This window comes from Zingiber officinale, chromosome 7A, assembly GCF_018446385.1.
Source record: "Zingiber officinale cultivar Zhangliang chromosome 7A, Zo_v1.1, whole genome shotgun sequence".
NCBI classification, from domain to species: Eukaryota; Viridiplantae; Streptophyta; class Magnoliopsida; order Zingiberales; family Zingiberaceae; genus Zingiber; species Zingiber officinale.
In genome coordinates this window covers 137,751,771-137,778,177 of record NC_055998.1, presented here as the reverse complement: position 1 = coordinate 137,778,177, position 26,407 = coordinate 137,751,771, and the positions used below count along the sequence as shown (strand labels likewise).

At 36.6% G+C, this 26,407-nt stretch overlaps 1 protein-coding gene across 2 annotated transcripts in view; it reads left to right on the top strand.

Moving 5' to 3' along the window:
* The first annotated feature begins 472 nt into the window (after nt 1-472).
* The window catches only part of LOC122002782 (vacuolar protein-sorting-associated protein 37 homolog 1-like), a 28,928-nt gene continuing 2,993 nt past the window's right edge, over nt 473-26,407 (top strand). The window contains exons 1-8 of one of the 2 annotated variants that reach the window (XM_042558100.1): nt 473-639; nt 803-900; nt 16,949-16,992; nt 19,216-19,272; nt 19,336-19,434; nt 20,890-20,977; nt 22,307-22,346; nt 22,422-22,468. In XM_042558100.1, coding sequence (XP_042414034.1) covers nt 16,967-16,992; nt 19,216-19,272; nt 19,336-19,434; nt 20,890-20,977; nt 22,307-22,346; nt 22,422-22,468 — 357 coding nt within the window. In that variant the 5' untranslated portion in view covers nt 473-639; nt 803-900; nt 16,949-16,966. Of the gene's footprint in view, nt 640-802; nt 901-16,948; nt 16,993-19,215; nt 19,435-20,889; nt 20,978-22,306; nt 22,347-22,421; nt 22,469-26,407 lie in introns of both variants that reach the window. The other variant, XM_042558098.1, reaches the window with a different exon arrangement.

Genomic DNA, 26,407 nt, shown 5'->3' with positions numbered 1-26,407 from the left:
TTAGTCATGCTCATTGTTCTAAGTTTATATTGATTAAGATTTTGAATTACAAATATTGTTCTAGTCTAGATACTACACGTTGTTGTTCGAACTTTTTTGATAAAATAGAAATGAATTAAACTATTAAAATAGTTATTTAAACTTACATTTATTTTTGTTTAGATGCTATGAAGATCTTAATTTAAACATTTAATTATTTAAAATTTTATATTTTTAATTTTGTTAGTAAACTTGAAATTATAAAATTATTTATTCATTCATACTTTAATATGAGTTTTATTAATAAATATATGTTAACTTACTTATGAACATTATAATTCTATCATTAAATAAATTATATTTAATTAATCTTATTTATATTAAATTCTTATCAAACCACCCTATTTGAAAAGACCATCATTAATATTTGAGCACCGAACCGGACCGGACCGGACCGGGCCGGACGTGTGCTTCTATTGGGAGAGGCGATTTCCTCCGCGTAAATGCCAACCGAATGTCATCGTCTGCTTCCTTCCGACCTTTTCACCCGCTTCTGCGCGGAAACTCACCGACGCACTCCTTCCAATCTCCCCTCCCTTTCGCGATCGCTGTGCCAGAGATTCCGATCGCCTGATTCGGCCTGTTCTCCTGCCTCTTCCGGTAATCACTTCTCCGTCTTCCTCTTGTGATCTCGTTTTCCGTAGCCGGACTCGGCCTGCCGTACACTCGCCTCTCCGCAACCGCAAGTCCTCCCCTTCCCCATACGGTCTTGTTACTACGATCTCTCAGGACAGCTGAAGTTCCCTTACCTTTGATCTCGCAGACCAGTCTCTATCCCGCAATATCCATTTTCCAGAGTCGAGCAGCTACAAGCTTATCACTATTCTCTCCGACGACGCAGTTCCGTCGCAGAAGGATTAGGTGATAAAATATTTTTCTTGTATTTAATTTCTGTTTTACTAGTACGTATATTTATTATTGTTTTTGATCAAACATTTTTTGTTTTTTTTTAAGGAGGAAGAGCCTTCTTAATTAAGATGCTTAGGGCTCTCCTTAGATTTATTATGTTGATTTCTTATGTTGATTATATTTTTGCATGGAAAATTAAATAGTGGGAAAATTTATTAAGAAATTTAGTGATAATTCTTAGACGTCCATTTTAATTCTTGATCTAACTTTGTCAAGGAGGAAGAACCTTCTTGATTTAGATGCTTAAAGCTCTGGTTGCAAAATCCTTAAAATTCTTATGTGGATTAGATTTCTACATAGAAAATTTAACAGTAGCCAAATTTATCAAGAAATTTAGTGATAAATCTTATACATCCATTTTAATTCTCGATCTAACTTTATCCTTCTCTAATCTGTTTTTTTTTTTTCTATTTTTCTGAGTACCCACTTGTTTGTCAAGTTTGAGTAGTAGGATTTTGTTAGATTAGTCAATGATTTAGTGGGTCCAGTGACAATTTAATTGAACGCGGTTGAATTTGAGTATCAAGAGAAAGTTATCTAATCATTGTTATTTGTGCCCCAATGAGGACAATGCGAGGCAGGTGAGTTTGACTCATCGTGCAATCACTATTTCATTGAAGACAGCTACCAAGAGAAAGCTATCTGATCATTGTTATTTGTGCCCCAATAAGGACATGTGAGGCAAGTGAGTTTGACTCATGGTGCAATCACTTGAAAGCCACTTCCCCTAGTGAGGCAATAACAGAGGAGGTCATGTTGTGTGTGTTCAGCATGGGATAATTGAAGTTAAAATTGGTAAAGAGGTAACATGACCATATGATGCTTTTGGATGAGAAAGGATTGCTATTGGATCAAAAATTACCCCTTGTTTACTTGGAAGCATGGAAGGGAAAAATGAGAAAAAAGGGCTGATTCATTGCTCATATTTTCCTTTCCACTTTGGATTTGGAGGTCAAAGAAAAAGGAAGTAAGCACAATGTGCAAAGTGAAGATAGGAGAGATGTGCAAGAAAATATAATAAGAGGGAAACAACATAGAAACACTTTATATTTTCATATTCTTAAGCATCATTTGATTATTATTCCTTTCTTGTCATTTGCCTTTTATTCTCCTCTTAATTAATTTTATCAGTTCTCCTTAATTTATCATTTTCAACATCAAAAAACTCAACATAATTTATTAAGTGGGTGAACGACATGCAATATGCCTATCAAGGATGTGTCGTATAAGTAAAGGTGAACGACCTATAATCCATCTAATATGAACACATCATGTATCAATGTAAAAATAAAGATGAGCAGCACGCAACCTACTCAGGAAGGATGCATCATATATGAGAGTGAATAACCCACAGTCCACTCATAACGAAATGCATCGTATGTATGCACATATAGATACATAGATAGGTGAACGACCAGTAATCCTCCCAAAAGAGATATCGTATATACATGGGGTGAATGATATATGATCCATCCAATACAACATGCATCATATCTATGCACCTATACATACATATATAGGGATTAAAGTCTTCGAGTCGTAACAATATTTATTAGTATCAAAGCGTAAAGCTAAAGTTAAATGGAAATAATATATCAATTACTTATTTCTTTGAAGATATAATTACATATTAAAATTTTCTCATAATTTCTTAGGGTAGTTTTAATTATGTTAAAACATTACTATTGATTTCCAGTTCTTTATATCTTTATTTCAATTAACCATTTTTTTGGCATAAACAAATTTTAAGAAGAACAAGGATGGATGAATAACAATAAGATCAAATAAGGACAAGCAATGTGAAAGCATATATCGACCAATAAGAGAAGAAATAAGATCATATAAGGAATTCTTTTTTTTCCAAATATTTTAGTATTAAATCTACTTAATTGAATTAATCATACACAAGGTAATTAAACTGAAACAAGTAGGAAGAAACTCCAGCCAAAGACTTCCATCCCTTATATGAATTGGTTTTTCAAATTGTGGTTGATTTTTCCAAATTGCACTTTTGCAACAAAGAATTTTAGGAACGACAACCACACCCTTAGTTTAATTGTTTTTTTTTTGATATAAAATGTGGAGGTGCCACATGTGGAACAGTGTGGTGTAGTGAACTATAGTTTTGCCTTAGATGTGTGTGGAGGACTTGTGGAGTTGTGATGACCAACAATGCGTGTAGTAGGCGGTGAAGTGTAGAGTTGTTGGGGAGAAGAAGGGTTTCAATGGAGAAGTCTATTTTCAACGTGAGGAGGAAAGAGAAGGGATTGACTTAGGATTATAAGTTATAATCGAACCATTCCCACCCATCTACTAAACCAACTTTTTCCCATCATTCAATTGAGCATTTTCCAATGTAACTAAACTAACTACCGACTTTTCCCTATTTTTGAAACACTTTGCCTAACAATGACTTCTTATACTATAGGTGAAGTAAAGGCATGTTGAAAACTCCTTGGCTACTTTTTAAAACCATGTGTAGCAACTCCTATTAGTTGTCATGCGCTATTTTCAAAAAACAAAAAATTGCAACGAAAGAAAAAGGTTTAAAATTCTTACATATTTTGTATTATGTGTAGATTATTGATTTTTGTTTCTTTGGGCTATTTATATAATCGATATTAGTTTATGATCAATAATTATAATATTTTTCAATTATGTTGTACTTATTTTTTGTGTTCACCATTTTGTTGCAAAGCTTAAAGTTTGCAATGACGATTAATCATAAAGTCCATTCATTTTTATTTTATTTTTCCCTAGTTCATGCATTGTTGTCCACTATTTGTAACAACATCGTCTAGTTGGTAAGCCATTTTCAGGAGCAAACAAATATATCTTCCAACTTCCCCCACATAATTGTTGGTCAAGGGGAAGAGAGAGGTGAAGGGGGAGACCTCTTGGCACCCACATTGAGCAAGGACAAAAATCTCTTTTGTTATTGTTGAGTTATTTCTTTTCCTCTCTTGATTATGCTTAGGGGATTAACTAGGGCATAATAATTTCATATTTGCTTGGATAAATGTTGTTTCTTCCCGCTTGATACAAGTGCCACAAATCATTCCATCGAAGAACCCATATGCAAAAATGACATCTATAGACCTTCCTCTCTAGACACTTGTTCTCTATCTTTGAACACTGCTGCCACTTATTCTCTATCGGAATGATTCCGTTGCTTCTCCTCTTGAGCATGGTTAGGATTTCCTTCAACTTTTGTAGGTAAGTTGTCACTTCCTCCTCTTCTACAACTTCTTGATTTCTTCCTCCTTCTCAAGGCTTTTCTTCTTCTTCTTGATTCACTCTCCTTGTTAGGGACACCAACAATTGTCTCGGTGTGCTGGCATATCAGTGAGGCAATGATATATTTTTCTCGTACTTAGGGGCACCAACACTTTACAAGGTTTAATTCGAAATGATAGTTTAAACCTTTTTTTTTTTTTTTTGTTTTTGTTTTGGATCTTTAAATAAGCATGGACTGTGATATATTTCTCTCCCCTCTAAATGACGCTAACTTGGGAATAAGATGGTGTGAAATATAAATCCTTCATTTTATTAATCTTGTGTAAGTGTCAGCTGCTGTCTCAATACAAGAATCAAGATTTGTCTTTTCATTGATCTCATACAAGCGCTGCTTGATGGTTCATTTTGAGGGTTTGTGAGAGTAAAATTATGAGTACTAATACTTGCAGGTAACTGATGTGGGAAATCCCAAGTGCATGATTCTGTCGTCAATTAATAAAATATTGATACATGATTGTTGATTAAGCACTAGCTAAGTTCGCAAAACAAGTTTTCTAGACAATCGTGGTGGTGCGTGGTCACAAGAACAAGAGAGAAAGAGAAAACGAGAGAGAGAGTCAAGAGAGAGTGAGGAACTGAGCACGAGAACATTGAGAGAGAGGCATAGTAGAGGGTCGAGCCAGAGAAGTGAGCGAAGGGTGAAGTGATTCTAGGACTTCGATTTCATCGAAATGATCGTAAACACCTAATCTATGTTTGATTTTCTATCCTCAATGGGTATTTATGTAGGTACACCATCCTATGGTATCTGATATGAACTTTTGGTACTACAACGGTGTACCAACCTAATCATTGTCTACTATTGGAAGGATTGTAACTAGTGATGAGACCTTTTACATCTACAATGATGTATCAATCCTAACCATTTTCTATAACAAATTAGGTTTGATCCATTAAGCTCTATGATGACCTAGGGTTTCTTGCGACACACCGAGTTGCATTTTCGTATCTGACTCTCCACGTCTCGATTTTCTACAGGTCGGAAGGTTGGGTTCTCCTTTCGGTTCATCTCCAAACCCTTGTGGGATATGAATCTCGTGCTTTTGACATCAAGATCGTGTTAATACGGTAGATCCGGACCATAAACACATATTTCATCGAACAAGAAACATGCAAACTAAGTAGATTAAATGAAAAGATGTTCACATATCAAAAGGGCTACTCCCTACTGTAGGTGCAGCGGGGACCGACAAGAGGGGGGTGAATTGCCTGCAAGTGAAATTATACCCTCCTCAAGCAATTTCAACTCTTAAAATAAAGCAACACTTAAAAATAAAATGACAGAAAAGAAATAGAACTCAGAGTGTTAACCTGATTACAACCAAGAGGGTTGTTAATCCAGGGCGATGAAAGGCATAGTAAGAAAACTCCTTCTCTGAAGGCGGAGAAACCTTTTACACTTTGAAGAGCACAGAACTATTGCTTCACTAGAGAATACAAGAGTTGAATTTCGTTCACTGTTTTGTTGTTCTTCAATAGCTACCCGAGACCCCCTTTATATAGGGGTTCTAGAGCCTATCTGTTAACCTGATCTTCGGGATTAGGTTTGACTCGAGAGGGATCGGTCGACCGATCCACAGGTTCGGTCGACCGATCCACAGGTTCGGTCGACCGAACCTGCTGTACCTGCCCATCTTTCCGTCCAGGTGCAGTCTCTGTGGATCGAGCTCAGGTTCGGTCGACCGATCATTGTATTCGGTCGATCGATCGGCCAACGGTCTTCCTCTGCGCTGGCCCGATCAAAACGCTCGACTGAATCTCTGGATAAACGTTGGTTCGGTCGACCGATCAAGAGGTTCGGTTGGTGATCGGTCCCCAACGGTGGCTTCTTGGCGTGGCCGGCATGTCACCGGTTGATCTTCGAGATTGGGGTTGATCGGCCGATCGTGGGGTTGATCGGCCGAACGATCAATCAACTCCACTTGCTCGGTTCGGCTCCGTTTGGGTGATTGTGGCCATCGAAATAGGGCTCACGAACCTAGTTCCGACCTTCTCCTCGGCAGGCTTAGTCCGGCTTCGTCCCTCGAGCCTGCGTTCTTCTCGCTCCAGGAGTACTCTTCCAGCTCTCTCGTCCTTGAGGCCTTGCAAGCCGTCGGCTCCTTCTGTCTTTGTCCTTCTCGTTAGCTGCGTCTTCTGCTCGACTTTCTGCGCTCCTAAGTTCCTGCACACTCAGACACAGGGTTCAGACAAAATGCAGGACCTAACTAACTTGGTTGATCACATCAAAACTATCACGGGGTCCAACAATCTCCCCCTTTTTGATGTGCATCAACCCAAGTTCAAGTTAGGGTAAAACAGACAAAAAATAATTTTAAAGAAAATTACTAAACTAGCATATTAAGCATAAGTTTTGCAATAAATAAAATTGCAACACTATTTAGAAATAAAAATTTTAAATTTTAAATTTTCTTTTAAATTTCCCTAACTCTCCCTAAACTTGTACTTTTTTCTCCCCCTTTGATCACAGCAACAAAAAACGGGGAAGCAATTTCTAATATGATTTTTTAGAATTTTTCAAAAAGAATCTATTTTCTAAGTTAAAAAAAAATTTAAAAAAATCCAAAATTTAGAAAAGTAAAAAAAATGTTTGTGAACTTTCAAAGCATTTTAATTTTACTTTTAATGATTTTTCAGAAAGTTAATTAAACATTTTGTTTCAATATTTTAGCTTCCAGGTCGTGGCGAGGCACTAGACTTTCTTGGTTATTGGAGCAACAACCACTTCCTTAGACAAAACCTTCATAAGGAAAATGTTTAATTTTCTCTCTATAAAGCTTTTAATTTTAAGAGCTTAGTTTAACACAGATTTTGGAACCCAATAAAGGTTCCTTCCTACAGGATTAGTCAAAAACTTAGGGGGTATATAATTCTTAGGAATTTTCCTAAGTTGACCCTGATGCTTCCTTATATACCAGTTTAATTTTCCATAAATTTTAAGTTTTGATTTTGGAAAAACATTTATCTTTAAGCATGCATCAGATTTCAATTTTTCAATTTTCAATTTTCAATTTTCAATTTTCATTTTCTGATTTCAAATTTTCATTTTCTTTTTCTAATTTATCTAATTCTTTAGAAAGAGCTTTAATAAATTTAAAAGATTGAGTCGGGGTTAGATTGCGTACCTTACTTACCTGGTCTGGTGACGCTCCCCCTTCACTGCTGCTTTCTTCTTCTGATGTTCCTCCCCCTTCATCAATGTTCATTTCTGAGCTAGATGTTTCTTCTAGATGATGGTTGGCCATCAGTGCTAGTCCCGAGAATTCTTCGACTTCTGATTCAGAGGATGAAGAGTCGTCCCATGTTGCCTTCAGATTTCTGTGCTTGGGTCGAGCTGGCTTCTTGCTTCTTTCCTTATCTTTCTGTTTGTTCTTCAATTTTGGGCAATCATCTTTGATGTGCCCTTCTTTGTTGCAATTGTAGCACCGGACTGTCCTTCCTTTTTGATGACGCTTACATGACTGCGATCTAAACTTGTTAGATTTAAAAAACTTATTAAAACGCCTTACCATTAACGCAACTTCGTTTTCGTCGATTGACGCTTCGGAGTCGGGATCGTCCTTTTCAGCTCGTAGGACAATGTTGAGGTTCGACTTCGCTACTGGTTTTTCTGCAAGTCGAGACTCATGAAGTTCGAAAGTTAAAAACAAGTTTTCTAAACTACTTACCTCAAAGTCCTTAGAGATGTAGTAAGCATCTACTAAGGACGCCCATTCTGAAGTTCTGGGGAAGACATTGAGCGCGTATCGGATGGAATCCTGGTTGGTTACTTCTTCTCCAATGTTCGTTAGTTGCGTTATCAGCTCTTTGATTTTTGCTTGGAGTTGCGCTACCTTCTCGCCGTTGTTCATCCGGAGGTTTGTTAGTTGTGTCCGGAGGATATCGCGCCGCGCCAGCTTCGCTTCAGAGGTACCTTCGTGAAGCTCCAGAAATTTCTCCCAGAGATCCTTCACTGAATTGTAGCTTCCGATTCGGTTTACCTCCTGAGGTGGCAGAACGCTGAGGAGGTAGAATTCAGCTTTTCCGTTGGCGATGAAGTCGGCTTGCTCCCTCTTGCTCCACGTGTTTTCTTTTTTGTCTTTAGGAGCTGCAAAACCATATTTCATAGTAATTAAAATATCAAAATCTGTTTTAAAGAATACCTCCATTTTTCTCTTCCATGTAACGAAATCTCCGTCGAACTTCGGGGGATGAATATTCGTGCCGGCCATTGTTCTGATCTTTGTGCTTCAGACGACGGTTAGTCCTTTTGAGGCTGTCAGGCTCTGATACCACTTGTAGGTGCAGCGGGGACCGGTAAGAGGGGGGTGAATTGCCTGCAAGTGAAATTATACCCTCCTCAAGCAATTTCAACTCTTAAAATAAAGCAACACTTAAAAACAAAATGACAGAAAAGAAATAGAACTCATAGTGTTAACCTGGTTACAACCAAGAGGGTTGTTAATCCAGGGCGATGAAAGGCGTAGTAAGAAAACTCCTTCTTTGAAGGCGGAGAAGCCTTTTACACTTTGAAGAGCACAGAACTATTGCTTCACTAGAGAATACAAGAGTTGAATTTCGTTCACTATTTCGTTGTTCTTCAATAGCTACCCGAGACCCCCTTTATATAGGGGTTCTAGAGCCTATCTGTTAACCTGATCTTCGGGATCAGGTTTGACTCGAGAGAGATCGGTCGACCGATCCCCAGGTTCGGTCGACCGAACCTGCTGTACCTGCCCATCTTTCCGTCCAGGTGCAGTCTCTGTGGATCGAGCTCAGGTTTGGTCGACCGATCATTGTGTTCGGTCAACCGATCGGCCAACGGTCTTCCTCTGCGCTGGCCCGATCAAAACGCTCGACTGAATCTCTGGATAAACGTTGGTTCGGTCGACCGATCAAGAGGTTCGGTCGACCGATCAGTCCCCCAACGACTGGCTTACTGATGTGGCTTCTGACGTGTCACCAGCGGTTGATCTTCTGAGGATTGGGGTTCGGTCGACCGATCATGGGGTTCGGTCGACCGAACCGTTGACAAGTCAACTCCAGTTCACTTGCTCTGGTTCGGCTCCATTGGGTGATTGCGGCCATCCGGAATAGGGCTCACCTGAACCCAGTTCCCGGCCTTCTCCTCGAACAGGCTTCCGTCCGACTTCTCGTCCCTCGAACGCCGCGCACGTTCTTCTCGCTCCACCGGAGTACTCTTCCACAGCTCTCTCGTCCTTCAGACGCACCGAGCCCGTCGGCTCCCTTCCCGTGCCGTCCTTCTCGCTAGCTGCGTTTTCTGCTCGACTTCCTGCGCTCCTAAGTTCCTGCACACTCAGACACAGGTTTCAGACAAAACGCAGGACCTAACTAACTTTGTTGATCACATCAAAACTACCACGGGGTCCAACACATACATCCTAGAATTAAGAGAACTATTCCATTGCAAAGTAATTACAAACCAAAGAAGAAATGTTTAGGGAGAAGATTCCCAATGTCTTCGGAGTGATTCCTTACGCCGGAGGTGGACAAATCGTAAGAGTGGATGAAGATGGCTCTAGGGTTTCCCCTAGAGGCGGAAGCCCTCTCCCAAAGAGGTGGACGAAGTCCTCTAGTCCCGATCCCCAATCCAAATGAGGAGAGCTAGAAAATTGGACGCCCGATATGGGCGTGCCGTTGGGCATAGGTGCTCGTGTCGAGCGTGGGAGATTTGGATTTGACAAGGCACAACCCATGTCACTGGGCATTGACAACTGTGGTAGGCTAATCGAGCTAGGCATGACCCGTGCCGCTGGGCAGTTGTGGTAGGCTGGCCGAGGCGGGCAAGGCCCGTGTTGCTAGGCACAGGCACCCGTGTCTGGCTGTGAAGTCTCCAATCTCAATCTCCTTTTGATTTTGCTTCGATTCACGTACCTGTCAACAAAAATATACGAGAGTAGGTCTCTGAATAAAAGGATCAGAAGTATGACATAATAATGAAATAGGGTGCAATAAATATAGATTATACTCTTGAAATGCAAGTAGATGTGTGTAAAATAATACCTCAAAACATATATAATCTATGCACAGCATACCCCCGACTTAAACTTTTGCTTATCTTTTAAGCAAAAACCTGTAATCTAGACTCTCATGGTTAAATGGTGCATCGTAATCTCTAGCGAATCAGTCTAATCCTATCAAATGATTTTACTAGTGAGCAAGATATAAAAGTTATCCGAGTACGACCTAAGTAATAGTTCTCCGTGCTCAGTGCAATAAGATCGTATTTCTTATGCTCCCGGCAATAGACACTTACTTGCCACTCACATGGCTCTTCCTTCTCAATCTACCTTGGGTCTCAAAGGCATGCTCTATATCAAGAGAAATATAGTAGTTATTTTCTAGTAATCTAACTAGGTCTCAAAGGGATAACTCGTTAGTTTCCATTCACGACAACTAGTTTTTTATACCCCTTATTCATTTTTTCATTTGCTTTTTTTTTTCTAAGTGATTGCAAGGTGCAACACTTGAACACAAATGCACATGAATGTAAATGTAGGGATATTTTAATTTTTCCAAATAAGCTGACATGATTCGAGCTTTATCTAGTAACCAAAATGTAGTTTGAGAAATCACCATGGAAACACTAGTACTAATCAAGTTCTATGAATTATGACTATTTTTAGAGTCATCTATTATTAAAACTAGGCAAGTGTAGGGTGATCCTAAAACAAGGCTAATACTTAAACTCTTACATTAAAAATATTGCTCACTTCATACTAACATGGATAGAAAAAGATAGATTACTAGACATACTATCATCATAAGTAACAATAACCATATGAAAACTAGAACAAACGTGCTTAGTATTTTTGCATTAAGGAACAAACAATCATGACATGATGTATGATGTAACTAGAGAAATTTATTATGCAAACAAAAATATGACAAACTAATTTAAACCCAATACATCCCCTGGACTTAGATCTTTCATTTGTCTCAATAAAAACTAAAAATGTAATATGGAAGAGAATTTGAAAGGAGGGTCATCAAGTGATGTGTGCCAAAGGCCTAAATCTTTCACCCCTCCATCTAGTGGGAGCACTCCTCCAAAACTTTGAATTCTATAAAAAGAAGATTAGACAAGAAAAATCAAGTTGGGGACTAGGGTAAGGAAAAAGAAAAGTAAAGAAAAACTTAAATAAAAACAAGAAAGAACTTGGGTTGCCTCCTAAGAAGCACTTGTTTAAGGTCATTAGCTCGACCCCTTATTAAATTTACTTAATAAGATATCTCCGACTTTCTTTCTAATGATCCATAATGTGGAGGGAGCTTTTATCGTGAGGAAAATATTGTGAGGAATCGCTCTCTCCTTCTTCTTCTCTTTGAAGATTCTCTCTAGAGGATGGAGAAGGTGTAATTGAAGTATCCAGGCGAAGAACGCAATTATTACAGTTGATGTTGAGGATTTGTTCAGAAGAAATTGAGGCATCGACAAAAGTAGGAGTGTCCAGCTCTGAGTCCCAACTATCCACCACTTCCCACTCGGAGGGTTGTACACTAATATCATCATCTGTCCCATCTATAATCCCATCATCAATCACACATATATCATCAGGAGTTGCAATAAGAACAACAACAAGACTAGTTGAACATGCATAAAAAATCCTGTCATTGTCCGGAGTATCATTGAATATACTATCTCCATGCAAAACAACAGAGGAGTCAACTTAAAATCATGAACACAATCGCTATTAGCTTTACACTCCATCCTCTCTAACACATGATTTGACTGTGTCTCTAAATGCGGACTTAACGCATCAACTTATTGTAGGGGTCAGAGAACAAGATCCCTCGTTACACCATGAGTTCTTCTAAATCTTGAAGTGTGGTCTTCGTCTGACTAGGAGTTGGAGTTTTCATGTCCTGGGAGTCTCAGCAAGTCAGCTCATCACTCATCACTCATAGGCTGCAATTGAGGTGGTCCATCTTGTTAGAGTGTATACTAAAAGCCTAGTTTTTTATAAATATTTATTTTGAAATAAAAAATCACATTGGTCAAATGCCTACATTTATATGCTAAGTGTAGTTGTTCAATTAATTTATATTGTAGATAACATGGTGTGTGGTATCACACACAGAAGATCATGTTATCAGTTCTTTATAAATTATAAACAGTTGCTTACGACTAAGATGGATAGGAACAAACCATTGGAATAGTCGTAGTATAATTTGGTATTAGTTTATCTTGACTATAAAATTACACTAGCACACTCAGAGTGTATTGAGCTGGACCATTTAAGGTAAGTTCTTTTTATACTGACTTAATAAAAGAACTAGACCTTTATTATTATCGAAGTGTGTACTCTTAATCCTGATATAATAACAAGCACATATATCTAATATTTATTTCTTTGACTTATCAAAGGATGCGATTTAGTTCGATAAATCAATAGACCCGATAAGTTGAGAAATGATATTATTTATAGTGTGTGTTGTTGATTATAGAAGGAAACTGTGTCCTAGTAATCTAGGTTGATGATGTCCCCAAGAGGAGCTCGTAAGGATTGTTATGTAAACCCCGTAGGTGGACATAGTTCGACATGACGATAAGGTTGAGTGGTACTACTCTTGGAACTAGATATTAATTAAGTGAGTTGTCAGTAACTCATTTAATTAGTGGGCATTCCATATCTTAAACACAGGGAGACTAACACACTTATGATAAGAAGGAGCCCAAAATTTAATTTGGGATTGGTGTGGTAGTTTAATAATAATTCTTTAGTGGTATGAATTATTATTGATGAAATTAAGTTGGGTGTTCAGAGCGAACACGGGAAGCTTAATTTCATCGGGAGACCAAAACTATTTCCTCCTCTCGGTCCCTATCGTAGTCTCTTATTTATAAAGTCTTATACCCACTCATACCCACCTTCTTACCCACCTTAAGGTGGTCGGCCAAGCCTAGCTTGGATCCCAAGCTAGGGCCGACCAAACTAAGGTGAGATGGTTTAATAGGTGGCCGGCCCTAGCTTGAACCCAAGCTTGGTGTGGCCGGCCACATTAAATTAAAAAGGATTTTATTTTTTAAAATCTTTCTTATATGGAAGTCATGGTTTTAAAAGAGAGTTTAAAATTCAAATCTTTTCTTTTATAGCTTTCTACAAGAGATTAAGTGAAAGGTTTGATATCTTTCCTTATTTGTAGTTAAAAGAAAGATTTTAATTTTTGATAAAACTTCCTTTTTTAACCATCCTCATGATTTAAAAGAGAGTTTTAAAATTAAATCTTTCCTTTTATAGTTTCTACAAAAGATTAAGAAAAGATTTGATATCTTTCCTTATTTGTAGATTGAAAGGAAGATTTTAATTTTAGAGAAAACTTTCCTTTTTGTAAATCATCCACATGTTTTAATAGAGAGATTTTAATTTATAAAAGTTTCCTTTTATGACCAACCATGAAGGGAATTTTCAAAAGAGAAATTTTTTATTTAAAATTTCCGGAAACAAATTAGGAAGTTTTAATTTTGTGTTTAAAACTTTCCTTGTTTGGAGGGATTAAGGTGGCCGGCCATATATAGTTTGAAAGGGAAATTTTATTAAACTTTCCTTTCATTGGCAAAGAGAATAAGGAAGTTTTAATAAAACTTTCCTTATTTGCCGAGACCAAGGAATATAAAAGAGAGAGTAGAGGTGCCTCACCTTATAACAAGATATCTTCTTTGGTTTCTCTCTTCCTTGGTTGGTGACCGACCCCCTCTCTTCCTCTCCATCTCCTATTTTTCTTCCTTGGCCGGCGGCATCTTCATCTCAAGGGTTTTGGTTGGTGGCCGGATTTTGTTAGAGGAAGAAGGAGAGATAGGAGGCTTTGTTTCTAGCATCCCTTGGAGTTTGGTGGTGGTGGCCGAAACTTACTTGGAGAAGAAGGAAGCTTGGGTGGTACTCATCTCGGTAGATCGTCGCCCACACGACGTCCGAGATAAGAAGAGGAATACGATAGAAGATCAAGAGGTTGTTGCTTATAAAGAAAGGTATAACTAGTAATTCTATTCCGCATCATACTAGTTTTCTTTGTATAGATTTTGAAATACCAAACACAAGAGACATATGATTCTAGGTTTCGAATTTGTGATTCGAGTTTGTGTTCTTTTATTTTTTTTTTTTTTGATCTTGTGATTCGATTGTTCCTTTTGGTTAAACCTAGGGTTACTATAAGGAAATTAAATATTAAATTTCGTTGAAATGCTTTGTCTAGGAAGTGGTGGATGCTCCCATACCCAAGAAGGCCTAGTGCCTTGTCATGTTTAACCTGGAAGCCAATCTCTGAAATTAATATTTAATTGAATTTGTAACATGGGTGGATTTGGATCAATAATATTAAGTATCGTTTGCGATCCAAGTCTAAACCTCTAAGAACAGATAAGTTAAATTTGGAATCAATAATGTTAAGTTCTGTTTGCGGTTCCTAATTTAATTTCTAAAGAACACAATAGGTTGTTAGTACTTGTATAAAATTTTTGTACAGGGGAACCAGTACGATATTCCCAGTAGCAACCAACACATCTAACAATGAATCATCTTGAAATTTTGACGGACTCTAATTTGTTTGAGAAAATTGTTCAACACTTTGTATGCAGTTATAATCTAAATTTGTATCACCCATCCAATTCTGATTGTAGTGTTGAGGTGAGGCACAATATTAACTTGTTGAAAGATGTGGTGTAAACAAGATGGATGAGATGAGCTGCCACAAACTCTACAAGCATACTCTACTTGATCAGTTCCGGAATTATAAGTTTCATTGAACCCTCTAAATTGTCGAAAATATGGATCCATGTTTGAATAGAAATAAATTTCTTAGTCTCACTTGAAAGAATAACAACAAAATCACAAGACACACGGAGAAATCATGGCATAACACATGGATATAGAAGATATAAAGTAATCAAGACGCCCAACAAATTTTGGATTGATAAAAAGGCATGAACGCATAATTTAAAGACAAAAAGAAAAATGTCTAACGTAACTCATATGCTAATCAATTAATGTTAATCAAAGCAATCACTACTAAACCAGCGACTAACTTGATCTAAGAAATGAAAATCATCAAATATTCATCAGGTTGATAGCACTAAGTTCGCAAAGCAAGTTATCTAGACGATTGTGGTGGTGTGTGGTCATAAGAACAAGAGAGAAAGAGAGAACGAGAGAGAGAGTGAGAGAGCTGAGCACGAGAGAATTGAGAGAGAGGTAGAGTAGAGGGTTGAGTCAAGGAAGTGAGTGAAGGGTGAAGTGATTCTAGGATTTCAGTTTTACCCAAATGATCGTAAACACCTAATCTATGTTTGGTTTCCTATCCTCAAAGGGTTTTTATGTAGGTAGACCATCCTATGGTATTCGATGTGAACTTTTGGTACTACAACGACGTACCAACCCTAATCATTGTCTACTTTCGGAAGGATCGTAACTAGAGATCGAAACCTAGGGGGACCTTGTCACTAGATCCCTCGACCTTTAGTTAACCACTTTTTCTACTGCGTGACAACGAATTAGGTTTGATCCATTAGACTCTATGACGACCTAGGGTTCCTCGCGGCATACCAGGGTTGCACTTTCGTATCCGACTCTCCGTGTCTCAGTTGTCTTCGGGTTAGAGGGTTTGATTTTCCTTTCGGTTCATCCCCAAATTCTCGTGGGATACGAATCTTGTACTTTTGGCATCAATGTCGTGTTAATACGGTAGATCCGGACTATAAACACACATTTCATCGAACAAGAAACATGCAAACTCAGTAGATTAAATAAAAATATGTTCACATATCAAAAGGGCTACTCCTTATATCCTAGAATCAAGCAGACTACTCCATTGCAAGGTAATTACAAGCCAAAGACACCAATAAAAACATTCATTCAATTCAAACCAGAGAATAGAGGTATGAAATCCTTAGGAAGAAGATTCTCAATGTCTTTTAAGTGATTCCTTGCGTTGGAGGTGGACGAATCGTCAGAGTGGATGAAGATGATGGCTCTAGGGTTTCCCGGGGAAACCCTCTCCCAAGGAGGACGAAGTCCCCTTGTCTCTATCCCCAATCCAAATGAAGAGAGCTCCTTTTATAGTGTAGGAAATCAAACGCTCGACACGAGCCGTGTTGCTGGGCATGGGCGCTCGTGTCGGGCATGAGAGCTTGGATTTGACGAGGCATGGACGGTCGTGGTAGGCCAGCTGAGCAGGGCATGGTCCGTGCCGCTGGGCACTGGCACCGTGGCAGGCCGGTCAAGCCTGGAATGACCCATGCCACTGGACATGGGAGCCCGTGTCCGGCTGTGAAGTCTCCAATTTCGATCTCCTTCTTCCAATTTTGCTCCGATTCGCGTCCCTGTCAACAAAAATACACGAGAGCAGTTCTTCGAATAAAAGGACTGGAAGCATGAAATAGGATAAAATAAATATAGATTATACTCCTGAAATGTAAGTAGATGTGCATAAAACAATGTCTAAAAATATATATAATCTACGCACAACTACATCTCTTATTAACTTTAGCTTTAGTTACAGTATGGATGAGCTGCTGGGTATGAATATGAACCCATTGTTGCTTTTGTGTGTGATATAGAGGGGCAAGCTACTTTTAGAAAGTTTAGATCAACAGTTATTCTTTAATCATTAGTTGCTATTTTTTCATTTTTTTTTGAATTTGGACGTTAGTAGTTGTTTCTTCCTCGTTGTTTTCTGCTTTCGTGAAGTTTAACTTGTATTTCCTTTGCAGATCCCAGGAGCTGCTAAAATGAATCGGAAGTTTCCAATTTTTAGGTGAGTTGAGATTGTTATGATGCAAAGCCCTTTTGGATGCAGTTATCATTTGAATTTCATCTCTTTATATTTTCTTATCTTGAAAATCTTCAAGTTGCAATTTTGTTGTAAAATGAAATCATAATTATCTCACAGGTGTCCAATCTATGAATTTCAGGAACATGCTCCTTCTAATGAAGAAATAGCCTCGTATGGACAATACTTCATATTGCTAGTTTCAGTAGTCCACTGCAATGATGTTACAATATATAACATGGTATTCTTGAGCTAGCAGAATAGTATTGCTTGACTTGACTAATGTTTGAAACAAATATTTAGTCTTTCACTTAAAACCTTCTATAAGTGAAAAAGTAGTTTCAAGTGTCGATTGGTATCAATCGACACAGCCTAAAAGTATCATTTCAATCGTTAACTAATAGTGATACTATGTCTTCACACAGATAAAGTCACCATGCCACTCGTGCCAATCGATTTCAGTGGTACCAACTGAGACTAATCCACTAATGCTTGCCTCAGCTAATAATTGTCTGAAATCCACTGAAATAGGAATAGGAAAATTTCCTTATTGCTACTACTCTTATGGAATTATGTCTACTTCTCAAATAGAAGGATTAGTACTGATCTTGGCAAGCAATTGCAAGTTGTATACAGAACCGAGTTGAATCAAAAGTTATTACTAACTTTGGAGATGCCACTTTAGTGTGAGTGTTTTACTCGATGTCATATCCAAATGTGCTCCCAACTTCTACTATCATAAGCTTCATTGGAAAAGGGGGAAGGATTACTTTATGAATTATTAGAAGATGATTGGAGAATCATTCATTCAAGAATGTAAGAATATTTCCAAACATAAACTCATCCTTATACATGTTTCAATTAAGAAAGGGGAATATTTATTAACAAAGTGTTTATTGGTCAAAACGTATTGCCATGGTTTGCTTGTACATAACCTTGCAGTTTATACTTCTCGAATCCTCATGACATTTACAAGATACTCCATGGTTTCAAGATCGACTTGTCACCCTCCCTTTGTGGGATCGACTCACTGTTCTACCTTCTTTTGATTTTGTTTGCTAATCATAGGGAAATGGAATAATATAAAAAGAGATGGGATAGGAAGAGAGAAAACACTAATCGGGCACCAATGATAATAAATACTAGTTATACCTGAGTCGGAGAAATATATGTATATACATTGATATTCTATCTTGGTGCCTGCTCGAATTCTAGTTGGATCAACCCAAGCTTAACTTCTATTGGTTAACTGTGATATATTTATAATCATGTGGAATGGGGATGACGATGAATACTTGTAAACCGATTAGTAAATGACTAGCCCACTCATCCTATAAATCCTGAACTAGACCCCCAACAAGTTCTGTTGGTCATTAATATATGAACTTGACCTGCAGCAATAAATGAATACTTGAAGCTGATCCGTTAAGTTGGGTACCTATGGATACCTAGTAATTGCAGTACCCATTGTGATCTCTAATTTGGATAAATCAATCCTAATACCAAATGCTTTAATAATATTGTTTAATATGCATATTGAAAAATTATAAATTGACTCATGAGAATGTCACAAAAATTAATGCTCTTGTTCGATGCACAATACTTATTTTCATATCAAGAAGCTATAATCACTAGTTGATATTAGTAAGATATAATCATAAGTTGATATCTTTGTTATATTTTTATAACTTGTTGCAATAAAATTTTAATTCAATTGACTTTTAAAATCTGAATTGCTATAAACTTATATTTTGAAGTAAACAAGATAAATGGATGATGATCAAAGGATTAAAATTTATTGTAGTTGATCTTGACAGGCATTAAATTGTGCTGGCATGATACTGTACCTAAATTGTATCATTTCGTCTAAACATTGAAATTTTTATATGAATGATGCTTTAAACTTGAAAAAAATTGCATTGTACCTATTTGTTTAATTCTCTCCATGTTATTGTCTTTTTGAGTTTCTGCTTTCTACTTCTTGATATCAATTCAAGTCAACACTGTACTTAGATGCACATGTTTAGTATGTCTAAGAGCTGATCCGTATTAGTTTGTAGAAATTTGATGAAAAAAATATTATCTAAATTTTACATACAGAGTAATTGTAGTTGATATTCTTTGGTATTAGCATCTATTAGAAACATGCCCAAACATAGTGCTTTAGTACGATGTTTCTGTTATTGAAGTTTCCTAAATTTGTTTCAGGGGTGCTCAACCGCCACCACCTCAGTCAAATTTCCAAGAAACTCCAACACAATCTAGGTATCCTCCATCGGTAAATTCATCTTCACAAGCTTCAATTCCAAGCGATTCTTTTGGTGGTAGTGCTCGTCAAAGGACTTACAGTCACCCCCAGTCATCATCACATGGGCAGCCATCACCTACTGAGGCTGCTGGTATAATTGCTCAGTTGAAGAATAAAAGGTGCTCAACTCCTCATGGTTACTTTATTTAAAACATTATTTACTTATATGGACTATGCTAGATAGTTGTCCCACATGGTGTTATTTCTCTGTTAGTCTCTATGTGCTATTTACACATGGTACTATAACAGGGGTCTGCCAAGTTTTTTGTTTGAGTATTGTTAACAATGTTGGAGTAGTTAGTTCTTGAATTTAGGTTCAGACTGCATAAAAACCAAATTGTAAATTAGATATATATATTTAGTTCACTTAGACTCTTTGCTTGGATGGGAAATATGAAGAGGGAAAGCGAACAAAAAATGTAGATAATGCTGAAGTTCTATATGGAATTTCATGAGCCTGTCTCTTCTCCATACTGACTTTCCATCCATGCAAATGCAGCCTTGATGATAATATTTTAGATCACTTTGCAAAATGTTTATTTAAAAGCTTGCGAAGCTTGAACTAAGACCGCAATGTCAAAGTGTGTTTTAACTATTCTTTGTTCTTTTTGTGTTTCGAGATTGGTTAATTAATCTTCAACGAGCCTACAAATTGAGATAAATCGGTGAGCTGACACCTGTTTCCTTTTGATGTCGATATCAGTCCATAACATTATGTTTCTACCTTATATATTGGCATAACTATTCCTCCTTTTTAACAAAATGTAATAGTAGTTTGTTATTGTGGACTTGATGTCAAAGCAGATTGTCTCTTAGGTCTTTTTAACACAGTCTTGATATACTAGCATGTCCTCTCACCTTCCCTAGGCCTTTTTCCAGCTTCTTGTTATCCACCATCCACTGTCATCTCCCGAATGCAGTTCTACTAGATCAAGAGAAAGTAGAACCGCCTATGCTCACTCTTTTCTCCACAACCTACCTTCAGTGGGATGTTAACAGTGCTATGATCTTAGCTGATCCATCATGTGAAGATGAATTTTTGTACCTTTGGCGTTACCTAGTACCATCTCCTGCTAGAAGCCTCTTACAACACACACTTCCATGAAGATAATAGAACTCTAGCCTATCGTCTTCCTTCAAGAGATGTAGTTTCCTTTATTTGTGGTCTGGCTTGTGAGCTCATTAGTAATTTGGCATGGAAGCCTACTTCTTTTATAACTGTTTTGGTTTGAATTGGTCTGAGGACGTGGAGCATGACAGTTGATATTCTTGGTAAGCATCTTTTACAAATTCAATGTTATTGACTCTCCTTTTAAGAAATATTCATTTTCTCCTTTAAAGAAAAGATAGGAGAAGGATAAAGTTGAAGCAGGGCAACAAAAACATTACAAATTGTCACTTAATCTTGACTTATACTATTGCTTATATGACATTAAACCAAATCCTTCAACTCACTTTACCATTGGCTTTTTGATGGATACCATGGATAATTAAGATAATTCATTAGAAATGCTTAGCTTAATGCTTGCCAACATTGATATTATTATTTTCATCATTGCCTGTGTCTTTTGCAGTGTTGATGAATTGAGAAAGCTTTTAACAGACAAGGAAGCATATGCTACCTTTTTTAATTCTCTTGACCTAGTAAAAATTCAGAATAATGTAAGTTTGAGAAGAGTGTCCTTTGTGTTTATGCTCTTTGGTTTATATCTTCTTGTTATTCTTTTTAGTAATGTAACCCTACTTTCTCTTTATGCTCTTTGGTTTCTTCTGCTTTATACCATTTTAATAGTCAATCAATGTATGCTTGCTTTCTTTATCACTTTTGTTGAATTAATCTTCAATTGATTTGCATGATTTGTGCCTCTTCGAAATTTGAGAGATAGTGAGATGATTTTTTTAAAAAAAAAAATTGGCATTTTTGTACTAATAATTGTGCATATTGTATAATCCCCAAAAGTTGATAGCACTCTGCACGTGAAGGTTGCCTAGTGGTATATAGTGACAACAACAACACTCCCTATCTCATGGCACTTGAACCATTAATACATGGTATTTTTTCCTTAAAAAAAGGAATGTCGTGGATATGTAAACTGTTTAGGTTGGCTGCACTTATATTGTTTCCTTCTGTTTAGGCAATATGCCTTAGTCCAAGAGATTTCTTATTTGCTTTCCAATAATAATTATTTGTTTTACCATACACATGTAAATAGTGGTCTAAGGTTATTGGTACACGAGGATGAATAAGACTCTTTCTAATAAAATGATTTTAGCTGTCTTTCAATGAGTTTGAATTGATGTTTGAGGAACCTTATTTCTTTTACGTTGTCCTATTGAATAGTTGACGGATTCTTAAGAAACTCATTGCATATCAGGTGTCCTTCAAGTGGAAACACAGCATTTGGTTCTAATTTTTTATTTTCCTTGTTTTATTTAAGAAATCATGTAGAAGGGGAGCCTTGGCGCAACGGTAAAGTTGTTGCTTTGTGACCAAAAGGTCATTGATTCGAATCCTGGAAACAACCTCTTGCAAAAAGCAGAGTAAGAGTGCGTACAATGGATCTTTCCCCGGGACCCCGCATAGCGGGAGCTTCGTGTATTGGACTGCCTTTTTTTTTTATTTATTTAAGAAATCATGTAGAGATGCTGGTCACCTATTATCAATCCTTTGTCAAATAAAAAAATATATTATCTGGCTGGTTATTCCCACATCCAGTAACATCTTGGAGGATTGAGAGGTGATTCTTCAATGATGCCTACAGAATCCCTACACTTCTCATGCTTATTAGTGCAATTATTTCAGCTAATAATTAATGCTAAAATAAACACTAGTAGGTACAGACAAGATTTGTTCTTATAAAATTTGTTTTTTCCTGCTTAACATATTAGTTTGTTGGTCATAACAACCATTATGACCAGAACTAAATTATCTAGCTATAGTTCAGGCACTTCAGCACAATTAATGATGAATTTTCTCCTTTTTTCTGTCAGCTAAGAGATGAACTTCAGAAGGAGACATTGCAACTTGCTAGTAAGTAAACAATCTTGTCTACTATATGGTGCATTGTTTCTTGACATTATTTCACGAGAAAAGCAAACTTTGCAGAGGAGAACTTAGAAAAGGAACCTCAAATCTTGGAGCTTAGGAACCAGGTTAGCTTTGGTGTCTTTTCTTTTACATCTATTAGTTTTGTTTCACTTTCTTTGCTTGTATGTTTGTGTGTGTGTTTATTGCACATTAATCTTGTGTGAATAAATAGGCAATTTGGTGTTTTTCTGCTGTTCATATTTGAGCAAGGAAAATTATGAGCATTACTCCGTAGGTTGTTCCTTTTATCTTATATACATTACATTACCTTATTGTTATTTTACATTTACATTCCTATAAATGCATATGACAAAAATCAAATTGGCGCTCCTAATTATTCGAATTGTCAAAAGGGCGCCCTTTGCTTTTAAAAAGTCAAAAGGACGCCCCACCATATTTCTCGTACCGAACATTCCCTTATTCCAACACTGTTATAATAATGATAGAGTAGCTACGACAATGTGTAAAATTAGTTTTTTTTAAGTTTAATTTGGTCGAAAATATTATACATAAAACACTTTTATATATAAAAAAATCAATACCAACTTGGTCGATATTGCTTAATCTTGATCAAAGTCACTTAAAAAGGTCAAAAACACTTTAAATGGCTCCTACAATTGTTGTAGCAGCAATTAGTTGGCTGCTACAACAATTTTACAATGATTTCGACCATTTAAAACTGATTTTGATTGAATTTAAACAATTTTGATCAAGTTTATAAAAAGTTTTTTTTTAATATAAAAGTGCTCTATATCTAGATTTTTTGGCCGAGTTGAATAGGTTTATTTTTACACGTAGCAGCTATTCCGTGTTTGCTACAACAATGTTGGAATAAGAGCATTTTTTGTACGAGAAATAAGGCGGGGCATCCTTTTCACTTTTAAAAACAAGGGACGTCCTTTTGACGATTCAAATAATTAGGGGTGTCCTTTTGAATTTTGTCCATTGTTTATTTACAAGTTCTAGTCTATTTACAATTGGGTTTTCAATAGCTTAAAAGATTATTAAAATTAATAAATAAGGTGATAGGACTAATAAATTGATAATTCAGTCTTTGTGTTTTGTTGGAAACAATAATATGATAACTTGATGCCTTGATCATCAAAATTTAGTTTCATTGGCTCAGCACAAAGATTGCCTAACTTAATGATCAAATTAACTATTTGGGTTGGTAAGCTCATTTGTAGCTAAAGCCATATCCTTGCATCTTGATGCTTCATTTGGCCTAGATGCAATCAACTACATTTTACCTTTCTTTAAGGTACCAGATTGCCTCCTACAAGAACATAACATTATGAGGATCTCCTATCTGGTAGAGAGTTTGCCCTTTCCCACGCTACTATAACCTACAATTAGGAGATGATCATGGTTGTTATGTAAGATATCTTTTTCTGAAACATTTTTAATGTATCACAATATTTTTAGAGCTACCTCTCAGTGATTGTGGCATGTTTTATTTTTTTTAGAAATTGACTTATCACTCTTGTAGCAGATGAGGTAATAGGTTTTGGTAATTATATTTTTCAACCAATACTTCCTAGATCAAACAACTTTTGAGGGTAAAAATCAAAAGGGAACCTCTTATTATCGTTTTCGTCATAAAGATATCTTTTTATTTTTAAACTATCAAAACAATGCTATACTATATTTTTCATCCTGAAAATAGTCTTATTCAATTTTGTAGCAGCTATGACTACAATATAGAGTAAAATTTCTTAAACTTGGTAAAAATTTCAATACATGAAACACTTCTATATCAAAATATTATTCATCAACTTGCTTAAAATTGGTTAAAGTTGATCAAAATCGCTTAAACTTGATTAAAATCGCTTTACACAAGTTGTAGCAACTATGGCCATAACTGCTACAACAATGTTAAAGCGGTTTCGATTAACTTGGAGTTATGTTGATCAAGTTTGAACAATTTTGACCAAGTCGATAAAGAATATATTGATATAAAAGTGTTTCATTTATTGTAATTTTGATGAAGTTGGAACAATTTTGCTATGATCATAGCTTCGACTACTTGCTCCACATTATGGCAGTTATGTCTGTTATAAGTTGTAGCAATTATCATTATAACATTATAATACTGCGAAAAAATTATAGCACCTATGGATATAAATGCTACAATAGTGTAAAAACTATTTTGATTAAATTTGAGCAATTTTGGCCGGCTTGGTAAAGAGTATTTTGACATAACAATGCTTTATGTTTAGTAATTTTAAAAAAAGTTGAGCTGATTTACTTAAACACATAGTAGTTATGACCATAACTGCTATAACAATGCTAGGATGAGAATATTATTGGGATGAAAATTATGGTGGGGCATTGTTTTGATATTTTTTGAACAAAGGTGCCCTTTTTACCGAGAAGGGGGAGCCCTTTCGATTTTTACCCAACTTTTTGCCTCTGAACATTGAAATCTATGGGAATGTCGATTGACTTTGCTCCTAGTGTAATCTTTTTGAGGATATCTCAAGCACATATTTTTGTTGAATGATCAATCTCTATGGCAAAGAAGGGTTTAAGATTTTACCTAGATCCTTGGCTTGGAAGTGCTGATTTCAGAATAATCATTAGTAACAATGATATTATTTACATAAACAATAAAATAAGAAGGATAAGCTTCCATGACTGAGGTAAAATGAAATACTGAGTGATCTGACACCTATCCTAAATTGAAGATGGGCGCAGAGCTGAATTTACAATACTTGTCGTAGGAGGTTGGTATAATGCATAAGGAGACTTCTTTTATTTACACACATGATTAGCTTACTTTGGCAGCAAAAAGTGAAACCGTTACCTCGGCGATCCCTATAGGATGGTCTCCCATTGTCTGAAAGGGAGGTAAATTATGAGTTTGCCCAGCAATAGTAGCGCATGCAAGGCACATGATTAGCTTACTTGTTAGCAACGTAGGAGGTTTTCTGTCTATTTCTCCATCAAGATTACCATGAAAAAAGGAGTTTGTTTCCATATTCAACTGATAATGTGGTCATTAAACATTACGACTAGAGGAAGAATCAAACTGGAGTGAGTTATTAGCTGCAGGGCTGGCTCATCCCTTATAGTTGTTATCTCATCTATCTTAGTCTACCTCCATTTGGGATCAGAAAGCACGTCTTAATAATCTTAGAGATGACATGTGAAGCTAACATAGAAACAAACCCATAATCACTAGGTGACAAAGAAACATAACAGAGTTAACAAAAAAGACGATGTGAAGTACTTTTTTCAATATTTTTATAGGGAGCAAAGGTAAAGTTCAAATGAGTGATTGGATCTAAGACTGTAGTTGGCGTTGTGATCAGAAGATTCTCCCGGAGTGGTTGGAATATGCTCCTCTTGACCTTCTGCTTTGAACCTGTAGTGACTATGATTTTGGCGCTGGTAGCTCTACTGTGTAAGGTGGTAAGACAGATGACTGAGTAGGAATAGGAACTAGAAAGCACCTCTGTGTCAGGGACATTGATATAGATGATCTGGTGGAAAAGAATAAGTTAAACAAACTGAAAGCTACAGGGATAAAAAGGCATGTCGTATCTTATGAGAACACTGGCGATTCCTGTTTTACATGCAAAAGTAGCTAGAAAAGATTAACTTAATTGATCTGAAAGATTATTTGTCTTTACTTGGAGATAAAAGATAGGACAATATTGGTACAAGTATCCAACAATGAGGAAATAAATGTTTGCTTGAGACTGAATGTTTACTAGTTCAAGTTCAGAATGCAGTGTAAAGGAACAAGAAATGTAATAACAAACAGCTTATCAATGCAATCCTGCATAACTCAAGCTTCTAACTAGCTCAAGTAAAATAAAATTTTCAAATCCATAGAAAAATTGCATGACTCGACCAATATGGGTAGTCATTCTTTTATTAGATTGACGAAGTTGAATTCTATTTCCAATCACCTCGACAGAATGAGATATACTGGGTGTGAAGGTACTATGTTTGTGTTCATGTTACATGACAGAAAATGAAACGAGGATCAATTATTT